Source organism: Haliaeetus leucocephalus, unplaced genomic scaffold (genome assembly GCF_000737465.1).
Source record: "Haliaeetus leucocephalus isolate CR32 unplaced genomic scaffold, Haliaeetus_leucocephalus-4.0 Scaffold953, whole genome shotgun sequence".
Classification (NCBI taxonomy): domain Eukaryota; kingdom Metazoa; phylum Chordata; class Aves; order Accipitriformes; family Accipitridae; genus Haliaeetus; species Haliaeetus leucocephalus.
The window spans coordinates 4243658-4266134 of record NW_010973389.1 but is presented as its reverse complement, the minus strand read 5'-3'; the positions used below and the strand labels follow the sequence as shown (position 1 = coordinate 4266134).

General features: G+C 51.5%; 2 protein-coding genes across 5 annotated transcripts in view; one reads left to right on the top strand and one right to left on the bottom strand.

Annotated features, from left to right (window-relative positions):
• NAPRT (nicotinate phosphoribosyltransferase) overlaps positions 1-5270 on the top strand; it is a 6848-nt gene extending 1578 nt beyond the window's left edge. The window contains exons 2-12 of the mRNA XM_010584246.1: positions 740-867; positions 974-1056; positions 1270-1400; positions 1478-1593; positions 1704-1897; positions 2114-2254; positions 2450-2534; positions 4229-4331; positions 4420-4577; positions 4847-4954; positions 5129-5270. Coding sequence (XP_010582548.1) covers positions 740-867; positions 974-1056; positions 1270-1400; positions 1478-1593; positions 1704-1897; positions 2114-2254; positions 2450-2534; positions 4229-4331; positions 4420-4577; positions 4847-4954; positions 5129-5188 — 1307 coding nt within the window. The 3' untranslated portion in view covers positions 5189-5270. The remainder of the gene's footprint in view (positions 1-739; positions 868-973; positions 1057-1269; positions 1401-1477; positions 1594-1703; positions 1898-2113; positions 2255-2449; positions 2535-4228; positions 4332-4419; positions 4578-4846; positions 4955-5128) is intronic.
• Positions 5271-6856: 1586 nt separating this feature from the next.
• LOC104842120 (ubiquitin carboxyl-terminal hydrolase CYLD-like) lies at positions 6857-22329 on the bottom strand. 4 transcript variants are annotated; one of them, XM_010584231.1, is made up of 15 exons: positions 21559-22328; positions 19529-19994; positions 19168-19449; positions 18887-18956; positions 17843-18063; positions 16679-16808; positions 15137-15275; positions 14390-14500; positions 12980-13071; positions 11834-11900; positions 10614-10746; positions 10183-10291; positions 9862-9980; positions 9173-9392; positions 6857-8712 (listed from the first exon to the last, which is right to left on the bottom strand). In XM_010584231.1, exons 2-15 carry the CDS (start codon positions 19988-19990, stop codon positions 8528-8530), a joined length of 2340 nt encoding a protein of 779 aa, XP_010582533.1. In that variant the 5' UTR covers positions 19991-19994; positions 21559-22328; the 3' UTR covers positions 6857-8527. The 4 variants fall into 4 exon arrangements, with proteins under 4 accessions (XP_010582533.1, XP_010582535.1, XP_010582532.1 ...); XM_010584233.1 differs by having other exon boundaries at positions 16655-16808; positions 19529-22329; XM_010584230.1 differs by having other exon boundaries at positions 19529-22328.
• Positions 22330-22477: the final 148 nt, after the last annotated feature.

Sequence of the window (22477 nt, the reverse complement as noted above, 5' to 3'; positions counted from 1 at the left end):
CTTCGCGCTTTCCGCTTCTCCGCCGCCGGTGGGTGTGTGGGGGGGGGACACGGGGAGAGGGGACCCCCGGGAGTCCTTCGAGGGGACCTTGGTGGGGGGGAGAGACAGCGCTTGGGGGGGACCTGGGGGACAAGGGAACCCCCCCGCAGGGGGACTGAAGGGGGACAGGGAGATCTCTGAGAGGGGATGGAGGGGGGGGACACGTGGCCAGCCCTCAGGGAAACTTGGGGGACACCCTTCAGGGCAGTGCTCCCACGGACGGACCCTCAGGGAAACTTGGGGGACACCCTCTGGGACAGTACTCCCATGGATGGACCCTCAAGGGTAACTTGGGGGACACTCTCCGGGACAGTTCTATGGATGGACCCTCAAGGGAAACTTGGGGAACACCCTCCAGGAGGACAGTTCTCCCATGGATGTACCCTCAGGGAAACTGGAGGGACACCCTCTGGGACAGTTCTCCCATGGACGGACCCTCAAGGGAAGCTTGGGGGACACCCTCCAGGAGGACAGTGCTCCCATGGACGGACCCTCAGAGGGGACCACGGTACCTTCCCAGGGCTGGGGTAGCCCCTACCTCACCCCGTCTCTCTCTCTCTCTGGGGTGGAGGGTGAAGTGAGGAGCCCCCCACCCGCAAGCCATCACCTGTCCCTGGCACGGGAGGTTCGGTCCCTCCAGCCCGACCTGTGTCGCAGGGGGACCACCGGCCCCAGTTCCCACTGAGCTCTGCCCTTGCAGACGTCGCCTACCTGCGCTCCGTCCTGCCCAGCACCACGGAGGACGCCTTCTTCGATTACCTGGCCACCCTGGACGCCTCGGAGGTGACCGTCTCCGCCGTGCCGGAGGGCTCTGTCGTCTTCGCCAGGGTGGGACGCGCTCGGTACCCTCCCCTGCTTTGGAGGGGCTGCGGGACTGTTGGCTCCCACGTCCCCGGGGAGGACGGGGATGTCACCGCCTGGCTGTCCCCCACAGGTGCCGTTCCTGCAGGTGAAGGGGCCGCTGCTGGTGGTGCAGCTGCTGGAGACCATGTTGCTGTGCCTGGTCAACTACGCCAGGTAGGGACATGTCCTGCTCTGGTCCCCCAGCTGCCGGGGACCACATCGGTCTCCACTGTGCCAAACCCTCCAAGTCCCACGGTGGTCCCTGCCACGACTCCGCGCATCAGCTGCGGTCGAGCGGAGAGGGTCCCGGAGCCCCCCGCTACCCTTAGCTGTGTGCTGGCTCCATGCTCAGCCCGGCTTGACATGACCTGTCCCTTCCTCCCCCAGCCTGGTGGCCACAAACGCCGCTCGCTTCCGATTCCTTGCCGGTCCGGATATGAAGCTGATGGAGATCGGGCTCCGTCGCGCTCAGGGGCCGGACGGTGCTCTTTCGGCCTCCAAGTACTCCTACATTGGGGGTGAGTGCTGCCCTGTGGTGCCCCACGGCACCGCGGCCGCGCCGTCACCCGTATGTGTCCCCTGTCCCTCCTCGCAGGCTTCGACTGCACCAGCAATGTCTTGGCGGGGAAGCTCTATGGCATCCCAGTACGCGGCACTATCGCCCACTCCTTCGTTATGTCCTTCACCTCGCTGGAGGAGGTGCAGCCCCGGGTGAGCGTCACCGCGGGCAGGGGATGGGGATGGGATGCTCTGCCCGTGGCCGCGCTCCCGGCGCCGTGGAGGATGCCACGGGGTGTGCAAAGCCCATGTCCTTCGGGCAGGAGCTGCTGCCGCTGGCAGGAGGAGAGCCGGTGGATCTCCCGGCCCTGGCCAAGTCGTTGCTGCAGCAGGTATGTGAGCTGCTGCAGATCCCCCCCGAGAAAACGAACCGGGGCGAGCTGGCCGCCTTCGTGTCCTACGCCATCTCCTTCCCGCATGACTTCCAGGGGCTGCTGGACACGTACTGCGTCAGGAGGTGAGAATGCCAGGTCTGTCCCCACCACGGGGCGGCTTTGCCACTGTGGCGGAGGGGGGGGCGGTGCATCCCTCCTCGCTTGGTGGCGTTGAAGCAGGGACGTTTCCCCCTGGCAGCATTCCCATGCTTCGCTGTTGCCTGATGCAGGGCTTGGATCTGCCCTGGGTCCCTGTCCCACCAGACAAGGGACGCTAACCCTCTCCTCGCCCGTGCCAGGAGCGGCTTGCCGAACTTCTGCGCCGTGGCGCTGGCCCTGCACCAACTGGGGTACCGGGCCGTCGGGGTACGCCTGGACAGCGGGGACCTGGCCCAGCAGTCCAAGGAGATCCGCCAAGTGTTCCGAGCCTGCGGTGCTCAGTGAGTTCCCCCACCAAGCCTGGCTTGGCTGCCACCGGTCCCCGGCTTCCCCACCTTGGGCACCCAGCACCTCCTCCTGCTGGGGTGGGAGCCCTCGTGGCTTGGGGGGGATGCTGCAAGCAGAGTCATGGGTCCCTCCCCCCCCCCCCAACCCCCTCCCCCCCCTCCCTTGCTCACTCTCCTGCCCCTCGCCAGCTTCCAGGTGCCCTGGTTTGAGACCATCCCCATCGCCGTCAGCAACGACATCAGCGAGCAGAGCCTGGAGGAGTTCATCCGGGAGGTGAGGTAGCTGTTGTCGTGTCTGAGACGTTACCTTGGCTTTTGCTGGTGCTGCTGAGGTTTTGGGGTGTGTGGGGTGGACGTGAGAGTCATCTGGGACTTTCTCCCTGGGTGAGAACAGAGAAGAGTTTCTAGGCTGGGAAAAAAAAAAAAAAGGCTTTTGGGTGGGACAGATGGACAGACAGAAACCGGGCACCTTTGGGCAGAGCATCCTCTGACCTGCCCGGTGGCTCTGGTTTTGGCCTGGGCTTAAAAACCAGTGGTAGGGCTGGGCTGTTGATGGCCGCTGTCTTCTCTGCTGCACCAGGGGAGCGAGATTGATATGATCGGCGTCGGGACGAACCTGGTGACATGTCCCCTGCAGCCATCGCTGGGCTGTGTTTACAAGGTAGTGGTGGCAGCAGCTCTCTGCCTTGCTTGGCTTGTGGGGCACGGGGCTCCTTGGCTTCTCCCAGGCTTTGCATGGCTGGGGCTGCGCAGCAAAGGGGGATCCAGCCCTAAGGGACAAAGCTGCGAGGCCAATATCATCAAATCATTGAATGGTTTGGGTCTGAAGGGACCTTTGAAGATCATCCCGTCCAACCTCCCTGCCATGCATGGACAAGGACATCTTCCACTAGACCAGGTTGCTCAAAGCCCCATCCAACCTGGCCTTGAACACTTTCCAGGGATGGGGCATCCACGACTTCTCTGGGCAACCTGGTCCAGTGCCTCACCGCCCTCATCTTAACAAATTTCTTCTTTACAGCCAATCTGTATCTAACCTTTCAGTTTAAAACCATTACCCCTTATCTGGTCACTACAGGCCTTGGTAAAAATTCTCTGTCTTTCTTAGAAGCCCCCTTTCTATATTGAAAGGCCACAAGAAGGTCTCCCTGGAGCCTTTTCTTCTCCAGGTTGAACAACCCCAACTCTCTCAGCCTTTCTCCATAGCAGAGGTGTTCCAGCAGGCTGATCGTTTTCCTGGCCCTCCTCTGGACCTGATCCAACAGGTCCATGTCTGTCTTGTACTGGGGACCCCAGAGCTGGACGCAGTGCTCCAGGGGGGGTCTCACCTGGTCGGAGCAGAGGGGCAGAATCCCCTCCCTTGACCTGCTGGTCACACTGCTCTGGATGCAGCCCAGGATACGGTTGGCTTTCTGGGCTGTGAGTGCCCATTGCTGGCTCATGTCCTATTTTTCACCCCTTAATACCCCCAAGTCCTTCTTTGCAGGGCTGCTCTCAATCCCTCGATCCCCAGTCTGCGTTGATACTGGGGATTGTGCCAACCCAGGTGCAGGACCTTGCACTTGGCCTTCTTGAACTTCATGAAGTTCACCTGGGCCCTGTTCTCCAGCCTGTCAAGGTCCCTCTGGATGGCATCCCTTCCCTCAAGGGAATCAACTGCACCACTCGGCTGGTGTTACCTGCAAATTTGCTGAGGGGGCACTCAATCCCACCAGCTATGGGCTCCTTGCAAATAGTGTTCATGAGACTACTGTAACAAGAAGCTTGCAAGCAGGAGGAGGCAGGATGTCCAACTTTGGGGGATTATTTTTTTTTATGATTTATTCAGTTGGTTTGCATCAGCAGTCTTCCCAGCACGCGGGGCCACACATAGAGAACACAGAGCTCGGCATGGTCTTCAGCACTGGCATGAGCTTGTGCATGTGACAAAAATAAGATGTCCATCCTCTTCACCTCTTTGTCCTACAGCTGGTGGAGGTCAATGGCTCCCCACGCATGAAGCTCACAGAAGATGAGGAGAAGATGACGATCCCAGGGATTAAGACAATCTATCGGCTCTATGATGCTGCTGGTGAGTTGGGACACCCTTGCCATGGTGCTGCCCTGTTGACCTGCATCCCCGATGTCCCCCACTGGCCCTTAACCTGGCACTCCTGCAGGTCACCCCTTCATGGACCTCATGGCCCTGGAGGAGGAGCCCTCGCCCAGCGCAGGACAGGAGCTGGCGATCCGTGTCCTGGGGCGGCTTGGTGAGACCAGCAAGGTTGTACCCACCACTGTGGAGCCCCTCCATCGCACGTACTTCAGAGATGGCCAGGTCAGGGGCGGCTCTGCCTTCTGGTGCTGGTGTGTCCTCCTCCCATGTTGGGTGAAGGAGCAAGCCAGGGTGGTGGTGTCTTGGCAGTAATGTCAGGATCAAAGGGTTAAACCCCAATGTTTCCTTGCATCTGAGCTGTTCCCTGCCCCAAAAAGTGCCACCCTGGACGCAGTGGCATTGGAGTCCAACCTGGAGCTGGCTCGTTGGGGATTTGGGCTGGGTGGCCGGCTCCCCACATGGGACATAATCACGCATCTCCATCCCTGCAGGTGTGTGAGCCGCTGCCCAGCTTGCCAGAAGTGAGGAGCCATGCGCAGGTGTCTCTCAGCCTGCTCAGCCCCGCTCACCGCCGACTCCATGAGCCACAGCCCTACCCGGTATGTCCACTGCTTGCCAGGCACCATCGGTACACACCCGGGAACCTTGCCCGGCTCCGGTGGCCTGAGCAAAGCCAGGGTGGCTGCACCACGGAGCTGCAGCGGCGCGCGGATATGGGGCTGCAGTCCCCCCGGGGAGCGCATGCTCACCGTCCCTTCTCTCTCCGGTGCCAGGTGGCCGTGACGGAGAGGCTGCACAACCTCCTCACCGAGCTGCGGCAGGTCACCCAGTGAGGTGGTCCCAGTTGCCCTCCACACTGCGCTAGCCCACACTGGGCACAGCCCTGCTTGGGGCTACCTCTTCTTCCGCACTCTTTTGAAGACGAAGTGACTAATTGGGAATTAATGGTTCTAATGACGTTGCTGCTGCGTGGTGCTAATCCGAGGACCCTGCAGGAACTGGAAGAGCACCCTGCGGTCCCAGTAGCAAAGCTGGGCACAGAGGGATGGGGCAGGCAGAGCTGGGAGGCAGCTGTCCCCGCGTCCTCTGGAAGCAACGGTCCTTCCCTGTCCGCCTCGGTGGCCCTACCAACTCTGTGCCTTCTGCTGTGGCAGCACTGCCTGCCTCGGTGGCCGTGCCAGCCCTGCACCTTCACTGGTGGCAGCCCATGCCGAAGCTCCTCGGTGGCACTAGAGACCAAGCCTTGAATGCACAAGAAGGTGCCTGCCGTGGAGCCTATTCCCCAACCCACGTCCTGTGGGACATCTGTGGCAGATGGACGTTGCCCTTCCTAGTCTAGGCTTTGGCTCTCTGGCCACATTTCATCTCTTTCCATTTTCTATGCGTTCCCTGGGACACGGAGGCCGGCTCCAGGCTGATGCCTATGCTCTCTAACCTGATGTTCATAGAAGCAGTGTGGCACTAACCCCCGCAACTAGCTTCATCCTAAGCAAAAAAACCCACAAAATAAAGGCCTTTAGCCACTATGGCTACAGCCACACCATGTTTAATTCAACGTCCTTCATTTCACTTCATGGTTTATGACTGAATAAAGTTGGAATGAAAAAGAAAGTGTTGACCCATGGCAGGATCTGGGGGTGGCCCTAATGACCCTAATTCCAGTGAAAACCCCTTTGTAGCTCCACTGGGGGTAGGTCTCATGCCTAAGCAATGATGGTTTGAAGGCTTTATCAAAACAGGGTCAAGAAAAGTTGTTGCATGGAATGGGAAAAAAACCTGCACAGACTGAATCTTCTCCGAGACAGGTGTATTTTCTCTTAATCCTGCCCAAATCTGTAACAGGGAGATAGTAAATCCTTTTCCCCTGAGCTTGTAGAATGCACAGACCTGGAATTGAGCCACCCATCAGAAAGGTGCAGTAAGGGAGGGGAAGAGGGAAATCCCAGGTGAGATGCACCTGCACATCCCCAGGCACCAACCCCGCAGCTGTGTTGCACAGCCTCCCAGGAACAGCAGTGGTTTAGCTCTTGTTTAGATCTTTGCAACACATATTGATGGGGGAAAAAAATGAAAAGAGCTTAACAAAGCATGGCCTGATGGTCTTTTGTTTCTAAAAAAACCCAAGAGGCTAGAGGTCCCCGTTGCAATGCTCCAGCTGTGGGCACTGTATCACACTTAGCATTTTAACAGAGAAAAAAAATCCAGGAAAACCCAAAAGCAGTTTGCTATTAAAACTTACATTTTTAGAGCAGAAGCACCAGAGATACAAGACCCCAACCCCCAGCATACCTGAGTAGAACTTGCCCTGAGTTCTTAGGAGAGAAGGAATGAACAACTTTAAGTAGACAGACAGCAAGACAGCAGCACCATCCAGCCCCTCAGCCCTCTCCACAGCCACAGAGGATCAGCCAGAGATCACTAAGTCAGCTCACGAGCAGGAGCAGCGTAAACCCATCCTCAGGATGATCCGTTGCTAGATCTGCCACCACCTCTCCTGCCCCTAGACAGGACCGTCTTCATCCCTCTTGTACCGGGAAGCTCAAACTGGATCCAGTACTCCAGGCAGATGGGAAGGATCCCCTCCTTTGACCTACTGGCAACACTTTGAGTGCAGCCCAGAACCATTGTTCGCCTTCTCTACCATGAAGACACATTGCTGCCTTGTGGTCAACTTGGTGTTGAGCCCCAAGTGCTCAGCGAGGACATTTGGAAGCTGAATTGGACAGCAATACTCTCAAAACATTAACTGTGTTAACAATCATCTGGGGTCATTACACACCAGCCATCCTTTGTAGCCACCACATAGAGAAATAAGGGACACACCAGAAAGCCAAATACAGCCATTAAGCTGTTGAGATCCCCATTAGCATCACAACCCTGCTGTCAGCAAAAAAAAGATCCTAAACCACATGTAGCGCATGGCCCAAGCTGACAGGACTGATATAAAGCTACAGGCTACATATTACTTACTGCACCCTGCATTAAAGAGGAAAAAAGAGGAGGAGGAAGGTTACAGCTGCACATCTGGGGCTCCTGGATGCATTCCTCAAGGTTTTGGTGTCCTGACAGTGCAATCTGGAATGTGGGCAACCCAGTTCATAGCACTGACTCCTGTAACAGCTTCCTGCTCCCACAACAGCATATGTTTAATGGCAGAGAACCCCCACTTTGCAAATTTATTTAATTTAAGGAATACCAGTTCCCACCAGAGACCCTAAACCTTACTGCAGTCACAGCAGAAAATCCAAGAGTGCTCATTTTTTTTCCATTTTTGCCCTTGGAATTGTTATTGGGCTTTGGCACAGATCTCAGAAGTGGATGCAACGATGAGACAGAAAGTGCTAAAAGTGAGGTTAAACCACCCAACCATGTAGCAATAGTGCAGACTTTGCAAAAAAGAGGGAGCATAACGAGCTCACATGCTGTTCCTCTGCTCCATCTTTCTTCCAGTTTCGTTCTTACAAAAATACATATTTTTAAAGCATATTTGCAGCTCAAGACACCCAGTTAATCTCATGGTTGAAAATAAGGGATAGTGGGTGAAAGTACCAGAGTATTAGTGCTGGATAAGGGAAGTGCAGACAATTCAGGGACCCAGCTTTATGTGTGGGGTCACATCCCAGACCTCAAGAAAAACCCTCATCCTGATCCCTCTCTTAACCACACTGGTGCAGCTCACACCTCCTGGTTTTCTCACTCCGCAAGTCCACATGAGGGCGAGGCTGTGGTTTTCTTGTGCTCTTTGCAAACCTGAGGATATCTGGTCATGTTTGGATTAGATGCTGGTCCTCGGCTTTGGAGGGGAGGGCTGGAAGGGAGAAAAGGATGTTGGGGAGGACTCTGAGGTAGGGCAGAGCTGCGGAGTGCCTGGGGAGGAAGGAGGGTGGAAAGGGAAGGTAGGAAATGAGAATGAATTTGAGTGTAAATAATTCAGAGTCCAGGTCTGGTGGAAGTACAAACTATCGCTCCATAAGGCCAGGTACAGGATTTAACAAACCCAGACAGGCTGACGTGGACAGTTTGATACCAGACACTGGAAGAGGTAAGAAGAGGCAGAAGCGCAAGCTTGGTGTGCCCAGACTCGGCTGCTTTCGCCGATTACGAGCTGCAGAGTTGATCCAAGCTCACGTTTCCAACGCCTCGCTGCTCTGCAGCACCAGCCCAAGGCAGTGTCATTTGTAAAGTGCCATCTTCTTGCTCTGGTACATGTACATGTAGGCATCGCAGAAGAGCCGCTTGGCCACTCCATCCATGTCCCGAGGTTGCTCCAGGGCCAGCACAGCCAGTGGCAAGTCCAGGTATTTGGCAACTTCAGGGCACAGCGTTACCGTGGGAATGTTGAAGCCGTTTTCATCACCTAACCCAGAAAGAAGGAGAAAAGTCCAAACCAGGTCCCAAGGCGTGAGTACCTACAGTATCTGCTCATGCAGATACCATCACGCTCAACAGCAATATAGTGCCTCAGCTGAGAGATCTGGAGGCCAACAACAAAGTGGGGAAGGACAGGAGAATGGTCCTCGCCCACATGGCAGCCAGTTCCAGCTGGCTCGACAAGTCCCTTGTGTGAACACAGCCAGAGGATGAAAGCACTAGGAGGAACTCACACGTGCTTGGCCTGGCCATACTCTTCTCTGGGGTCTACTTAAATGGTCACTGTTGGAAACAGGGTCTAGAGAGAGCCTAAATCATGTAGGGGGCTTCAGAAGAAAAGATCGACTGACCAGCATCTACGCAACAAGCGTTGCAGACCCTCACAGCTGCCCACCGTGCAGCGCCTGGCTGCGATCAAAGCTCCGAGCCCACCACCATGTCCTCACCATGCCTGTCAGCCATGCTGTCGAAGAACATCCAGTGTTCGTTCTCGGGGCCGTATTTCACAAAGGAGACATAATGACTGGTCTCGATGCAGAGCACTGCAAAGAGCTCCATCTTCTCACGAGGGACCTGCTGGCTGCCCCGGGGGCTCCGGCTGTGAAACTCTTCTGGGATGTGCAGCCTAGTTGTCTTGTGCATTTTGCGTCGGTAGTGGGAGTGAACCTGAGGAGAGATGATGGGGTGGCACTGCTGAGCGGGCAGAACTGAACTTGGCCTGCCAGAAAGAGGAGCGTGCAAGGGTCAGACCCCCAGTTTGTTCCCCACTGATCTGACCCCCGTGGTCTCTGCATGCCAGGGAATGGCATTGTGTCAACAGCCTGGCAGCAAGAAGCTGAGACGGCAGTCTGTCACCCTCCAAGAAAGGCCAGACAGCGTGGAGGGCCCAGCACTCCGTCTGTGCACGATCAGTCCTTATTTAGGCTCTATGTAAGCAGAGGGTTCAATTATGTGCAGCACCTAACCCCGCTCATGCAGCTGATGCGGGCGGTGGGACTGATGCTCAGGAAGGGGACCCTCTGTGCCCAACCTGAATGGCTGCAGGGACAGCCGGGGAAACACAGGTATTTTGGGGGGTTCGATCTGCTGTCAGCCACCAAGGCAGATTTTGTGAGCAGCCAAAGAAACTGAATACCTGTCTGGAGCAGGAACTGCAGAACTGCTTCAAGCCCGTAGCTGCGAATACCTTGTCCTTGAAACAATCTGAACACTCCACGGTGGCAACGTCGCCACACATGCAGCACTCCCTGGGACCTGTGGGGGCAACAGGGGTGAGAGGATGTGTCTTCTCCTGATCTCACCTGAAATCCAACTTGTCCCGCTAAAACTGGTGCTCAGGAAAGAAGAATCACACCATGATCCCACCATAAATCTGCTCACAACCCAAAGAGGCGAGACCTGTCACTTGGTTGCTTGCAGTCCCAGCTGGCAGCTTTACCACTGCCCAACAACTTACTGTCAAGCAGCAGATCTGTTATATCCAGCTCCAACGAAGGAATGATTTTGCTGAACATTTTATATTCCTTCCCAAACCGCGGCATTTGGATAATGAAGCAAGACGGGATCTGGGAAAAGAAAGGCAAAGGAGTCACCCTGCCAGAAGAGACAAGCCCCAGAGACTCTTCTCTCCCTATTGCTGCTGGGAGTAAAGGCTTTCTGCTCCAGTTATTCACAAGACAAAACGGCAACAGGGAAAGCATAGCCCTCTTCCCAGGTCATGCTCAGATTCTTCAAGATGTCTCTCTTGTGGCCGTATCCTGCTTCTTTGCATTGTTGGATATAGGACATACTAGACCCACTGCACACTCACTGGCAGGCACAGGTACATTGGAGGAAGCAAGAAAGAGGCAGCAGATAGCAGCGTAGGCGGAAGGTAGCTGGGCTCACCTCCACTAGCTTCAGATCAGAGGACAGGAAGGAGTGTTCCACTAGCTGCTGCACGTCGGGAACCACCAGATCCTCCTGTTTGTCCATAAATATCTGGTAACAGTAACAGTCTTGCTCCTTCTGGCCTCCTGACCTGCAAGGAGTGGTCACGGGGCTTGTTTACATGGTGCCACAAACATCTGAGCTCCCAGAGGACATACCGGTTTTGTCCTGCAAGAGTTCTGGGCCCAAGGCACCAAGGGCTGCTTGGTGCAACACTGACACGAAGCAGTTTTTCCACCCAGAAATACTAAATACGTGCCGTGAGAAGAGGATACAAGTACCATGTTTAGTCTCATTATGCCTCCACAGCATCACATCCTGCTCCTATAAGCAAAACTCAATTTCCCCTCGTTGATGTAAATATTAAGAGACTTCAATATTTTTTAAATCAACTGCACCATGGCACAATCGGCAAACTCCCTTCTCAGATGAAAGATCTATTTATAACTGCATATACAAAAGCCACAGAGCAAAACTTGGTGCATTCAAAAGGTGAGTTGTGTGCAGAAGATCTCCCACAACCCCTACATCCCTGAGCCAGCAGAGAAAGGATTTCCTTCAGATGACCCTCTGCAGGGGAGCTGCAGTACAGAGTTGTCTTTGTGCTCAGCCTTTCCGACTACTCCACAATCTATGGCTTGACTGACGTCTCAACAAAGGAGCACAGAAACCGAACAATCCCCTTCTATGCTTCTGAACAGCACAGTTATTTTTGGCTTCCTTCAGCCTCTCATCCTCTTTGTAGAGTCCTGAAAAACTGGGACTGCATCCATGGACTCCCTGTTTGAGAGGCTGCAGGACCAGAGCCAGCCTGACAGTCTGGACACATCCCAAATGCATCCAAAGGCTGTCAGATAGTGCTGGCTCTGCACTGAAGTTGGACACTACACTTCTCAAACCACTGCTGGTTCTCCCTAAGGATGAGACAAAGTTTTTATCCTTTTCTGAAGGCAGCACCTCCAGGGAGAGTTTAGAAGTGTTTTTTCCTGGATGCATCACCTGGGACAAGATCACAACAAATAAGATCACATGGACAGCAGAGAGGAGCTGCACACAACTCACTGAGCTGTGCCTCCAAACCCTCGATGAAAAGGTGCAAGTAACACCTGGTGACAGTGAGGTGGATAACTAATGAGCCTGGCCTGGGTAAATTGTATTGCTTAGATATGGAAACTTACTGCAGTTTCAGGAGTGGCTCTATTCCCAGGATCTGATGCATTATGAGATTGAGGAATTCCTCAGGATCTAGAAGGTGAGAGAAAAGCATGGGTCACACTACACCAGGAACGCTGCCTTGCCCCACTGCATCTGGATGGCAAAAGCTGCCAGATAAACATGAGCCAGCAATTTTGTGAACCTGGAATCTCCTCTTTTACTCTAGGTAAGGGGATGGTTGGGCTAAAAGGTGAGAGCACTTGGTTAATGCACAAATCCTAAGGTGGGCATGAAAAATGCAAACCAGCCTTCAGACACTACACTCTTACAAGCCAGGCCATCACAGCAACATTATCTCAGAGACCTTAACTGACAGTTACTGCTAACACTGAAAGTATAAACTCAAAGTAAAATCAGGGACAGCTATGGAAATTCAAGAAAGTGAACAGCTGAACTATCCCTGGCTAAAATAAATATACAATAGTACAAAACACAAGTGCTGTTCACTGACAAGATACCTGCTGTTTCTGGAAGAATCAATGCCACTTGTTTAGTATCCAGGTACTTAGAGGTTGTTGCAGTGATGTTTGGCATTGGTGTAATCCGTTTCCTTGTCGTAAACTACATGGGGCCTTGCTGTGCGTGGATGGGAACGTGGTGATTGCAACCAGAGATTGGTGGTTTTCAGCTGTAGGTGTTTTCTGACTTATTTTAATCAGACTATGGTCTTCGAAGAACCTCAAATAACTTGCCAGAACTCAAAGACATGTTGATCTTGGCAAAATGACAAATCAAGCTGGATTCTAGCAAGGACATCAGGGATGGACTTATCAGGGTATAACTCAAAGTATAAAGGTCAAGGAAATTTCCCTCGTTTAAATTCTGTTCACACAGATCTTTTTCTCCCCTCCTGGCAACAGCTGCCATCAGATAGAGACCCAGCAATTCCCATCCTTCCATCAGACTTCAGGACAAATTTCAGTTGAAAAGCCTGTAGAGTTTTAAAAGCTGAAAGTATTTTACATTTGCATTTTTACATCGATGAACAGCACAGCAGGCATATTAATGTATGTGCCTGGAAGAAGCACACAATTAAGTTGTCAGCCTGCTGCCTGGATGAGGCAGCGCACAGCAAAGCAGCCCGGGGAAGGCCCCAGAGAGCACATTACCTTTCTCAGCGTTGGTAAAACTTGAACACTGGCCCTTTTCAGTTAGCTGCTCCCTAAGGTGCATCACACTCCTAGCCCTGACGAAGCCAGTCCTAGAAACAAACAGCAGCCGCAGATGAACTCTCCAGTGTATTTAAATCATAGAATCATTGATTGGTTTGGGTTGGAAGGGACTTTTAAAGATCATCTAGTCCAACCCCCCTGCCATGGGCAGGGACATCTTTCACTAGACCAGGTTGCTCAAAGCCCCATCCAACCTGGCCTTGAACACTTCCAGGGATGGGGCATTCACAACTTCTCTGGGCAACCTGCTCCAGTGCCTCACCGCCCTCATCTTAACAAATTTCTTCTTTACAGCCAATCTGTATCTAACCTTTCAGTTTAAAACCATTACCCCTTATCCAGTCACTACAAGCCCTGCTAAAAATTCTCTGTCTTTCTTAGAAGCCCCCTTTCTATATTGAAAGGCCGCAAGAAGGTCTCCCTGGAGCCTTCTCTTCTCCAGGTTGAACAACCCCAACTCTCTCAGCCTTTCCTCATAGCAGAGGAGTTCCATCCATCAAACCATTTCTGTGTCCCTCCTCTGGACCCGCTCCAACAGGTCCGTGTCTCTCTTGTACTGGGGACCCCAGAGCTGGACACAGTGCTCCAAGGGGAGGGTGTCACCAGAGCCGAGCAGAGGGGGAGAATCCCCTCCCTGGACTTGCTGGCTATGCTGCTTTGGATGCAGCCCAGGATACGGTTGGTTTTCTGGGCTGTGAGCGCACACTGCTGGCTCATGTCCAACTTTTCATCCCCAAGTCCTTCTCTGCAGGGCTGCTGTCAAATCTCAGCATCACAGAATGCCTCAGGGTTGTATTTCTGCAGCCAGTGCCAGGACACTGGTCTTCAAGGAAGATGCTAATATCTTATGTTCGATCAGCTCTCCATGCCTCTCCTCCACACCCCTCTAGGGAGGATGAGGAAAGAACCTGGTCTCTTTGATATAAATTCCAGAGAATTTAGCTCTCATGCCACAGTCTACCTTCATCCAGCCTGGCATTGCATCCTGCCTTTGGGACTAACTGCTGATGAAGGCAATGCCACTGCTTCATCAACACCAGGGTTCTCCCAAGAGGTGGTCTGAACCCCAGGAATTTCCCTTTCTTCCTTTCACTGAGAAGTCAGCTCACAAGGCTTCCTTCCGAGCAGGATATACTCATGCACATGCAGTAGGAGTTGTGACAGCCTTACAACCCAGGGAAAGGAACAAATGGAAGAGGAACCCAGTATGAAGACCTTTGGATGTGGCTGGCAGGAGAAACCCTCCAGGTAATCCTTTCCCTCAGTGATAGGTACCATCTGGTAGGGCAGCAGAGAAGGTATGAAGGCAGATGGACCACTTCCAGGATTCCCACACAGCATACTCACTTTCGGAGGGGATTAACAATCTCATCCCTCAGAATGCTCTGGACGTTCCTGTCACACAGCGGGAAGGGCTTGAAGAGCATGGAGTCCAGCACGGACGTACAGGAGAAGAGGCTGTGAAAAGAGTGTGATGGGTGTAAGTCTGATGGGTTTGCAGCGTTAGAACCAAACCATTGTGCCTGGTGACAGTCGGTGGCTTTTGCTTTCAACAGCCCATGCATGCAATTACAGAAAGGTGAGTGACGGTGTGTTTCCAGAGTGAGATAAACCACATCTTATTTAATGAACACTGGTAGTAAGCAAGGGAGCAGGTCAGAGAGAATGAAATCTCGTACTTTGCAGCCAAAACTGCTCATGGGGGGGCACCACCGAGTCTTTTCCTCTCCAAACAGTGCTGCACAGTGAAGCTGGGATCTCCTGGGCGGTTTCTTTGAAATACTTCCAGCCATTACCTCCAGTAACAGTCAGCACGGTCCAAGTCCAGAGAGCTACAATCTCTCACCGCCCTGCATGACAGACACACGGGTACCTCAGGTACTCCTGAGAGGTATTTCAGGGCCTGAGAACCTACCAGATTAGGAAGGAGATAAAAAAGCAGCAAGCATCAAGGCTGCATCTCCACACATTCTGCTCTATACTGGGTTAATTTCCAGCCACCTCAGAAATCCAGGGAAATGCTGTGGTTTAGGGCTTTGCCCAACTGAAAAAGCACTCATTTAATGGAATGGCACCACTCAACCAGGTCCTTACCTGAAGAGAGCTGCGTCCATATAGCAGGAATTACAATGGCCTTGGATCCCCTTCATCCGCCCTCGCAGGACACGCACTGCTGCCTCGTTCCTGAGGGGAGGAAAACTGTCTGGAGTCTGTGGAAGAACTTCTTGCCCTCCTGCAAGAGAAGAAACAGAAGCAACTCTCTTTAGCTTCCCACCTCATCTGAGTCAGCTCTGCCTTTCTCTGATGCCCCAGAGGTCTGCTCTGCTCAGAAGTCAGCACCACACTCTTCTGCACTGCTTCTGCTGGGACTCAACCACGCTGAGATGAAGATTTGTCTCCAGCAATTCATCTACTGGAAATGGAGACAAAAACCAAACCATCTCTTCTTCAGCACAGACCTGCCCTAGCAATCCATACCGCCTCTGCCATCGTTATGCCAAGTATAACGAAGACCAAAAGAGCTACAAACAAGCTGGTGTTGTGTTATATGCAAGCTTGGGATCTCTCTGTTGAGAGACCTGTGACCCCATTAGCAAGGGGACAAACAGGCAACTGTGCTTTGATAGCCTCATCCCGCTGGCCTGTCATCTCCTTAAGCGTCAAAGGTGGCTTTCTCAGTCTGGTCCTTCCTGGTTTCTTCAGCATTCTCCACTTGTAATTCAATCCCCTCTCTTCAGCATGTCCTTAAGACATTCTGTCTTGTCCCTTCTCCCAGTTTTTGGACAGTCCCTACAGGAATCCTGTCTTCTCATTTACAGTGATCTCATTTACAGTTTCTAAACGGCTAGTTCACACTGTCTTCTCTGTGCTGGAGGAATTTCTTCCTGTTCAAATGAAAATACTGGCCTGTTCTTCCCCGCATCTTCTTGTGAATGTCGTATCATCGCATCGAGCTCTACATTAAAATTTATTTCATCCTCTCTCCCTTTCCAAGCTCACTTTTATTTCTCAGTCCCCAGGTGCAACACCGTTATCACCTGATGTCTTGGCCCTGGGCCTGAGCTACCCACTCCAATTCTCCAAAGCCACATGTGATGTCTACATTTAACATACAGTAGCTATGCCAGACCCTATAGCTAAAACACTTGCCTATATTCCAGTCTCAGTTACACAAGACCTTTTCGTCTGCCCCGAAAACCACAGGCAGAAGATCCCTGTCTTGCTTGCAGCATTCGTGATGCCTTGCAAAGACTGTTGCTCTGGACTTCTATCCTCTTGTTACCCCCAACACTTCCTGCCAGCTTCCCCTTCTCCAACACATCTGTGCCACCGAGGCCTCATTTTTAGAGCCACTCACAATACGTTGCCCTATATTCAATGTCCTAGTCTACATTATCCCTGTAATAAATTGCTTACCATCTCTCTCACTTGTGGGGCATTCCCTATAAATACCATCATGGCAACTTCAGCATCCTTAAAACTGACATCTTTTGGAACGCTCAAAGAAAGTGAAGAATATTAAACTGCTGATTAAGATACTGTGCATGAGGCTTCTCCGTAGCGTGCCTTGTCCCAGCACAGCCCCGTCTCCCCTCTCCCCAGAGAACTTAGTAAAATCCATGAGGCTCAGCTCACTGTTGTGTGAACACTGGAAGCGAACATCGGGCTGGCAGGACTGCAGCCTCACGAAGAGGCCACGCTTTGGAGCGCAGTGGAAGTAGTGTTTGCCCAGCCATTCGCCAGCAGTGACCCCCTTATCTTCATCCTGGGAAAAAAGCATTGAGGAATAGCATGAGAGCAGGCTTTCCAAGAAAATTTCCATGATCCCCCATATGGCCATTTAATATCTTAAGAGCTGTATACACGTTTGGTCCCATTTTGTTGACTGTTTTCATTTATTCTGGTTATGTTTTGAACCTATTGATGCTGCTTGTAGGATTCATGATTATTCCATCCCACATACCAGTAACACTGCTCTTGAAGAGAGCAAACCAACCCTCATAATCATGCCGCTGGCTCTCCTCCCCAGCCTAAGGAAGGGCACAATTGTGTCGTTGCCCTCACAGTTCACACTCTGATACATCAGAGGCTGTCCTGGTTTCAGCTGGGATAGAGTTAATTTTCTCTCTAGTAGCTGGTATAGTGCTATGTTTTGGGTTCAGTATGAGAAGAATGTTGATAACACACTGATGTTTTCAGTTGTTGCTAAGTAGTGTTTATACTAAGTCAAGGATTTTTCAGCTTCATGTGCCCAGCCAGCAAGAAGGCTGGAGGGACACAAGAAGCTGGGAGGGGACACAGCCAGGGCAGCTGACCCAAACTGGCCAAAGGGGTATTCTATACCATGTGATATCATGCCCAGTATATAAACTGGGGGGAGTGGGGTTGGGGGGATCGCAGCTCAGGGACTAACTGGGCATCGGTCAGTGGGTGGCAAGCAATTGCATTGTGCATCACTTGTATATTCCAATCCTTTTATTATTATTATTGTCATTTTACTATTGTTATTATTATCATTATTAGTTTCTTCTTTTCTGTTCTATTAAACTGTTCTTATCTCAACCCATGAGTTTTAGGGTTTTTTTTCCCCTGATTCTCTCCCCCACCCCACTGGGTGAGGGGGGAAGTGAGTGAGCAGCTGCGTGGTGCTTAGTTGCTGGCCGGGGTTAAACCATGACAGAGGCCCAGGTCAGGCTGTGAGATACACAGCCACAAGCTGAAGGTCTTAAAAGAGAAGAGCAACCAAGACCTGCCTGTTCTTATATACAATCTCACAGCAGGAAATATTTTGCTCCTTACCAGTTCAACTCCTGCCATTTTGTGCTTAATTTGGGGCAGGTAGCCCAACCAGCGGATGATTCCCGAAACCTGGTTTCCCTTGTCCAAGGTGATCTGGACCATGGAGTTCACCTCCAGGGATGAATTCCCACTTTCGCACTCCTCACCACTCTCACTTATCTCTCGTTTCATTTGGTTTGGGTGTCCCAAGCCCATGTCAGACTCGAACGGTGAAAATAAACCTAGTGGGCAATACAAAATCTCAGGTGAGGTAGGAAGTCAACACCTAATGACAGACACCTCTGGATCTCATCTAATACCAGGTCTATTTTGAAATTAAAGACCACACACCCAAGCATGAAGCTGAGCAACAGAGACACAAGGTGTAATTCCCAGTGATACGGCCAAGCTGGTCTAACAGGCTGAGAGGGGATGATCCTGCTCGTTTCCCCGCTCACGCTGCATGCTCCAGCCTCTCGCTGGCCCTGGAGCTAATGCAGCCCTTCACAGAGCCATTTTGGACTACTGAAACAGCAGCGGGGGGTTACTTCCAAATTATTTTTCTGCCTTTAGTGAGATGAATCAATTCGGTGAAGAGTCTAATGATGGCTCCCCTAGGGCCAGCCGTGACAGCTGCACAGTGTCTTTTGATGGCAACAGAGAGATTCCACTAATTTCTTGTCCTGTCCAATGAGGCACACCATCGCTGCTGGCACCTGTGCATCTCTGAGTTTGTCTGGCATCAGGATGAGGCTCCTGCTCCATCTTCTACAGCTAAATTAAAGACTCTTTAACCAGTAATTCCCCTAGGAATTACTTCTGCACTGCAATCACACTCTCTCTTCTTCCTGACAAATGGGAAGACTCAGCTTTAGTTGCCTAATGCAAAGAATTTTGTCCAGAACTTGAGACTTTTCCATGGACCTTCTCTGTCTCCTGATCAACTAAGTTGGGACTAGCTGAAGCTTTTGTTGGACTTTCAGCTCATCAGTAGCCTGCAGAGAAGAAATAAATGCTAAATCCCCAGGAACGTACACAGGGCAGACACATCTGATGATAACCTACTTTGCAAGCTTTCCTTCACAACAGAGTCCATAGGGATTTCTCTGAAAATGTCAGTTGTTCCTTCTTCTTCCTGAAAGGAGTGAAAAATCTATCAGCTAAATGCTTTATCAGACATAGGGCATTCCTGGAATATGAACCAGTTTTTCAAACAGGCCTGGAAAGTTTGCATGTAACCTTATGTCCCTTTTGGACATTCCTTCCACTTCTCTTTAATGTCTCACCATAACATAGTTTTTAAAAAATTCCCCAAACCCAAGAAAAGGCGGAAATGCTGCTCTTACCGGACAAACTTTAACGAACCATTGGGTTCCTTCCCTGTAAACTGCCATCGCTATTCCTTTTGTGAGGACCTCATCCACATAGAAGCTAACAGCATCTCCCACTTTCACAGGAACCTCCTCCTCCATGTCCGGTTTTGGCTTCTGTTTCACGTAGTCCTCGTCCGGCATGGGAGTAAACTGGACTCTGCTAAATGGCAGGAAGATCCCGCAGTTCCGCTTACACTTAAAATACTCAGTGCCGTGATAAGATCCATCGCTGCGCCCTCTGTTTTCTCCCTCACCCTGAAAACACACCAGAAAGGCACGTTACATACCCAAACACAAAGGGAAAATAAGCAACTTACTTTCTTGGCCACTTTACCTGTAACTCCACCCCGAAGAAGAACGGAGACAGCACAGCCGAAGTGTTTTTGTAAATGCTCCCGATGTAGCGGATGACACCAGGGAGATGTTGCCGGTCAACCTCCACCATCACTTTTTGGCCCGGCACGGCCCGCAGAGCTGCTTCAAGGCTCAACCTCTCCAAGAAGTAGTTCAAGCGTTCGTTGTGACTGCTGATGGCCAGGAGGAAGACAGCCGCCTCCTCGCGCACAGGCTGAAGGATTTCTACATTTATCGTGACGGTGGAGCTGTCATCCAGCATGATGACTTTCAAGAAGCAAGCCGGGGGCCTGTCATCGGAGAAGTTGCGCAGGTAACTTCTCTCGCTGCAGAAGCACATGTTCCCAGCTTGGAAGTACTTGCTGCCATAGGCACAGTCTTCTGTCAGGATGTAATAGCAGTTTCCGTCCCCTGCTGAAGGCAGAAGGCTGGTCATCGTCATTCCCCTGGGTTGTGAGAAACAAGAGAGTCACACCAGTGAAGATACATGCATGTTATCGCAGAAGATCTCAGAAGAATTCAGGCTGGAAGAGGTCTCGAGCCCAACCCCACGCTCAAAGCAGGTTGTTTAAAACCTCACCCAGCTGAGTTTTGAGCACCTCCAACGAGAATGATCCCACAGCCTCCCTGGTCCCTTGTTCCAGTGATCGATCACACTCATGGTGAAAAAGAGAAAATTCCATCTAACCAAGGTTTCCCACGTTCCTGCTTGTCCCCGTTGCCTCTTGTCCCCTCACCATGCATCCATGGGACGAGTCTGGCTCCATCTTCTCTACTAAACCCTCCCAATAAGAAGTTGCACAGAGCAGCATCTCCTCGTCTGTCCTGTTCTCTACAATGCTGCACTGCCAGAACAGCCTCATTAAATTCCACCTCCTGCTTTCTTTTCATACTTAATTGCAGGAGCAGAGCAAAGGCTAAATTCTGCCTTTTAAAAATCCTCTAAAAAGGGAGTTCTAGTCCGTGACTACAGCTCTTCGATGTTGTGTTAAAGCACGTTAATATTCAAAACATACACAAAGCACAGCACCTACTGCATTACTATGCTGAGGCACTAAAGATCACCATCTTTCAAAACAAATATATTAAAAGAAATTCAAATATCTGCAATCAGAAGTACATTTTTGCACTTAAATTTTAGTTAAATTCTAGTTAAATACTCATGCAGTTTACCCCTCCACATCTCACTTCTGATGATATCACACACAGCCAGGACCCAGACTTTTTGTTACAACATAAAAAAGGGATGAATATAGAAACTTCTTCCTGCAGGTGGATAGAACTGGTTGGCCCAACTTGGCTGATATAGAGAAAATAAGAGACGTGCCCGTTTCTAGGCCATGGAGGAAATTAAGGAAGAAAAAAAGACGTCTCCACGACAGGCTACCTGGTAGAAGTTTCTTAAAAGTTCAAAGTGGAGAGAGGAGGAACTGAGCAGATACAATTAAGGGAAGTAGAAACTCACTCAGGGCATTGTGGCAGGAAGCACGAATGCAGCTGCTCACAAGAACAATAAATGGGTGGGTTGGGAGGAAAACGTAGGCAGAGCTTGAACAGAAAAGCTGCACAGAGCTCAGCAAGGAGGAAGGCAGCGTTACTGGGGACTTCACGGGAGACTAATATCGAGAGAGCTCATTTTTTAAAGTATTAGTAAAAGATAAATCACTGCTTGTGTTGAAAAAAAAAAAAAAGTCAACCAATGCCTGATCAGATCCTGGAGCTTTCCTTGTGTTTGGGCTCATCGTGGCAGCTTCCTACAGGAGCTGTCTCCCTTTCAGTCTTATTTTTTAACCTTTGCGGGTGGAAGGATGGCTCGGAGACCTGATCCAAATGCTGCTGTACTGCTTTTGGGCAATGCTCGTTTGCTGCAGCTGAAGATCTGGTCTCAAAACGGAATAACCCCACCATGGGTCTCCTAAAGTAGCATCTGCTTGGGTCTGCCAGTGGAGCTAATTTCACATGTATAGCAGATACACGTTATCCACGTAGCCAGAGATTCGACAACCGAACCTGCCTTGCCACGGCGGTGCAAACCACGCTCACGCTCTTCCCTCTTTCTGACGAGGGAACCCAGCAGGATTCACTCTGGGATGACCACCTTGAAGTCATGGGGCACTACGGGGGCACACGGCCATGCCAGGGCAAGACCCCCTCCTTTGCAATAACTGAGTTGGGAGGTGACAGCAGGCAGTGGAAGTGGAAGAAATCCCGTGGCGTGCAGCAGTTCCCTTATTTCCCATCCACGCAACTCTCTGCTGACATTTTATCACTCTGCTGGCAGAGCAAAGGCTTGAAATTCTGTGATTTTTTTAAAGGAAAGAATTAAAGAATAAGATGCTGTGTCCCAACTCCCCCTCCCCCATATTCAATCTTCCGTTTTCAGGACTTTGGGTTTATTTTACATTTTTTTAAAAAAAAGTTCTCTCTCCACAAGGAATACAATAAACCCCAGCGTGCTTTAAATGCTGCCAAAAAGAGGAAAACCAGAATAAACCGTTTTCCTCACCAAAACCCAAGAATAACCCGTTTTCCTCACCAAAACCCAAGAATAACCCGTTTCCCTCACCAAAACCCAAGAATAACCCGTTTCCCTCACCAAAACCCAAGAATAAGCCACCTCTTTAACAACCAAATATGCACAATTCCCTCCCAGGTTAACAGAAATAGAAGCACATCCAGACCGGTGTGCGATCTTTGGGCTTGTGGTGTTTCGAACGGCGCTGAAACCTGACGGATTGCGCTGAGGGGAACCTGGGGAGCGCCGGATAATTAAAAATAAAGCCAAATTAAAGCAGTAAAGTGAGGCTGGGCTGGAGGAAGGCTCTCCAGGGACCTGACCCTGAGGTACCTGGGGGAGGGGGAGCTGAGAGGGGCCCACAGGGGACCGACGGGGGGCTCCAGGGCCGGGGGTCAGCGGGGGAAGACCCCG

Excerpts from the sequence above, each read along its gene's own strand:
- LOC104842120 (XM_010584233.1), bottom strand. The coding sequence starts at position 19,990 with ATGACGATGACCAGCCTTCTGCCTTCAGCAGGGGACGGAAACTGCTAT. Across the intron at positions 11,901-12,979 it reads TTTTACCAACGCTGAGAAAG|ATCCTGAGGAATTCCTCAAT; the intron begins GTAATGTGCTCT and ends CTCACCTTCTAG. Across the intron at positions 8,713-9,172 it reads CAGCATGGCTGACAGGCATG|GTGATGAAAACGGCTTCAAC; the intron begins GTGAGGACATGG and ends TTTCTGGGTTAG.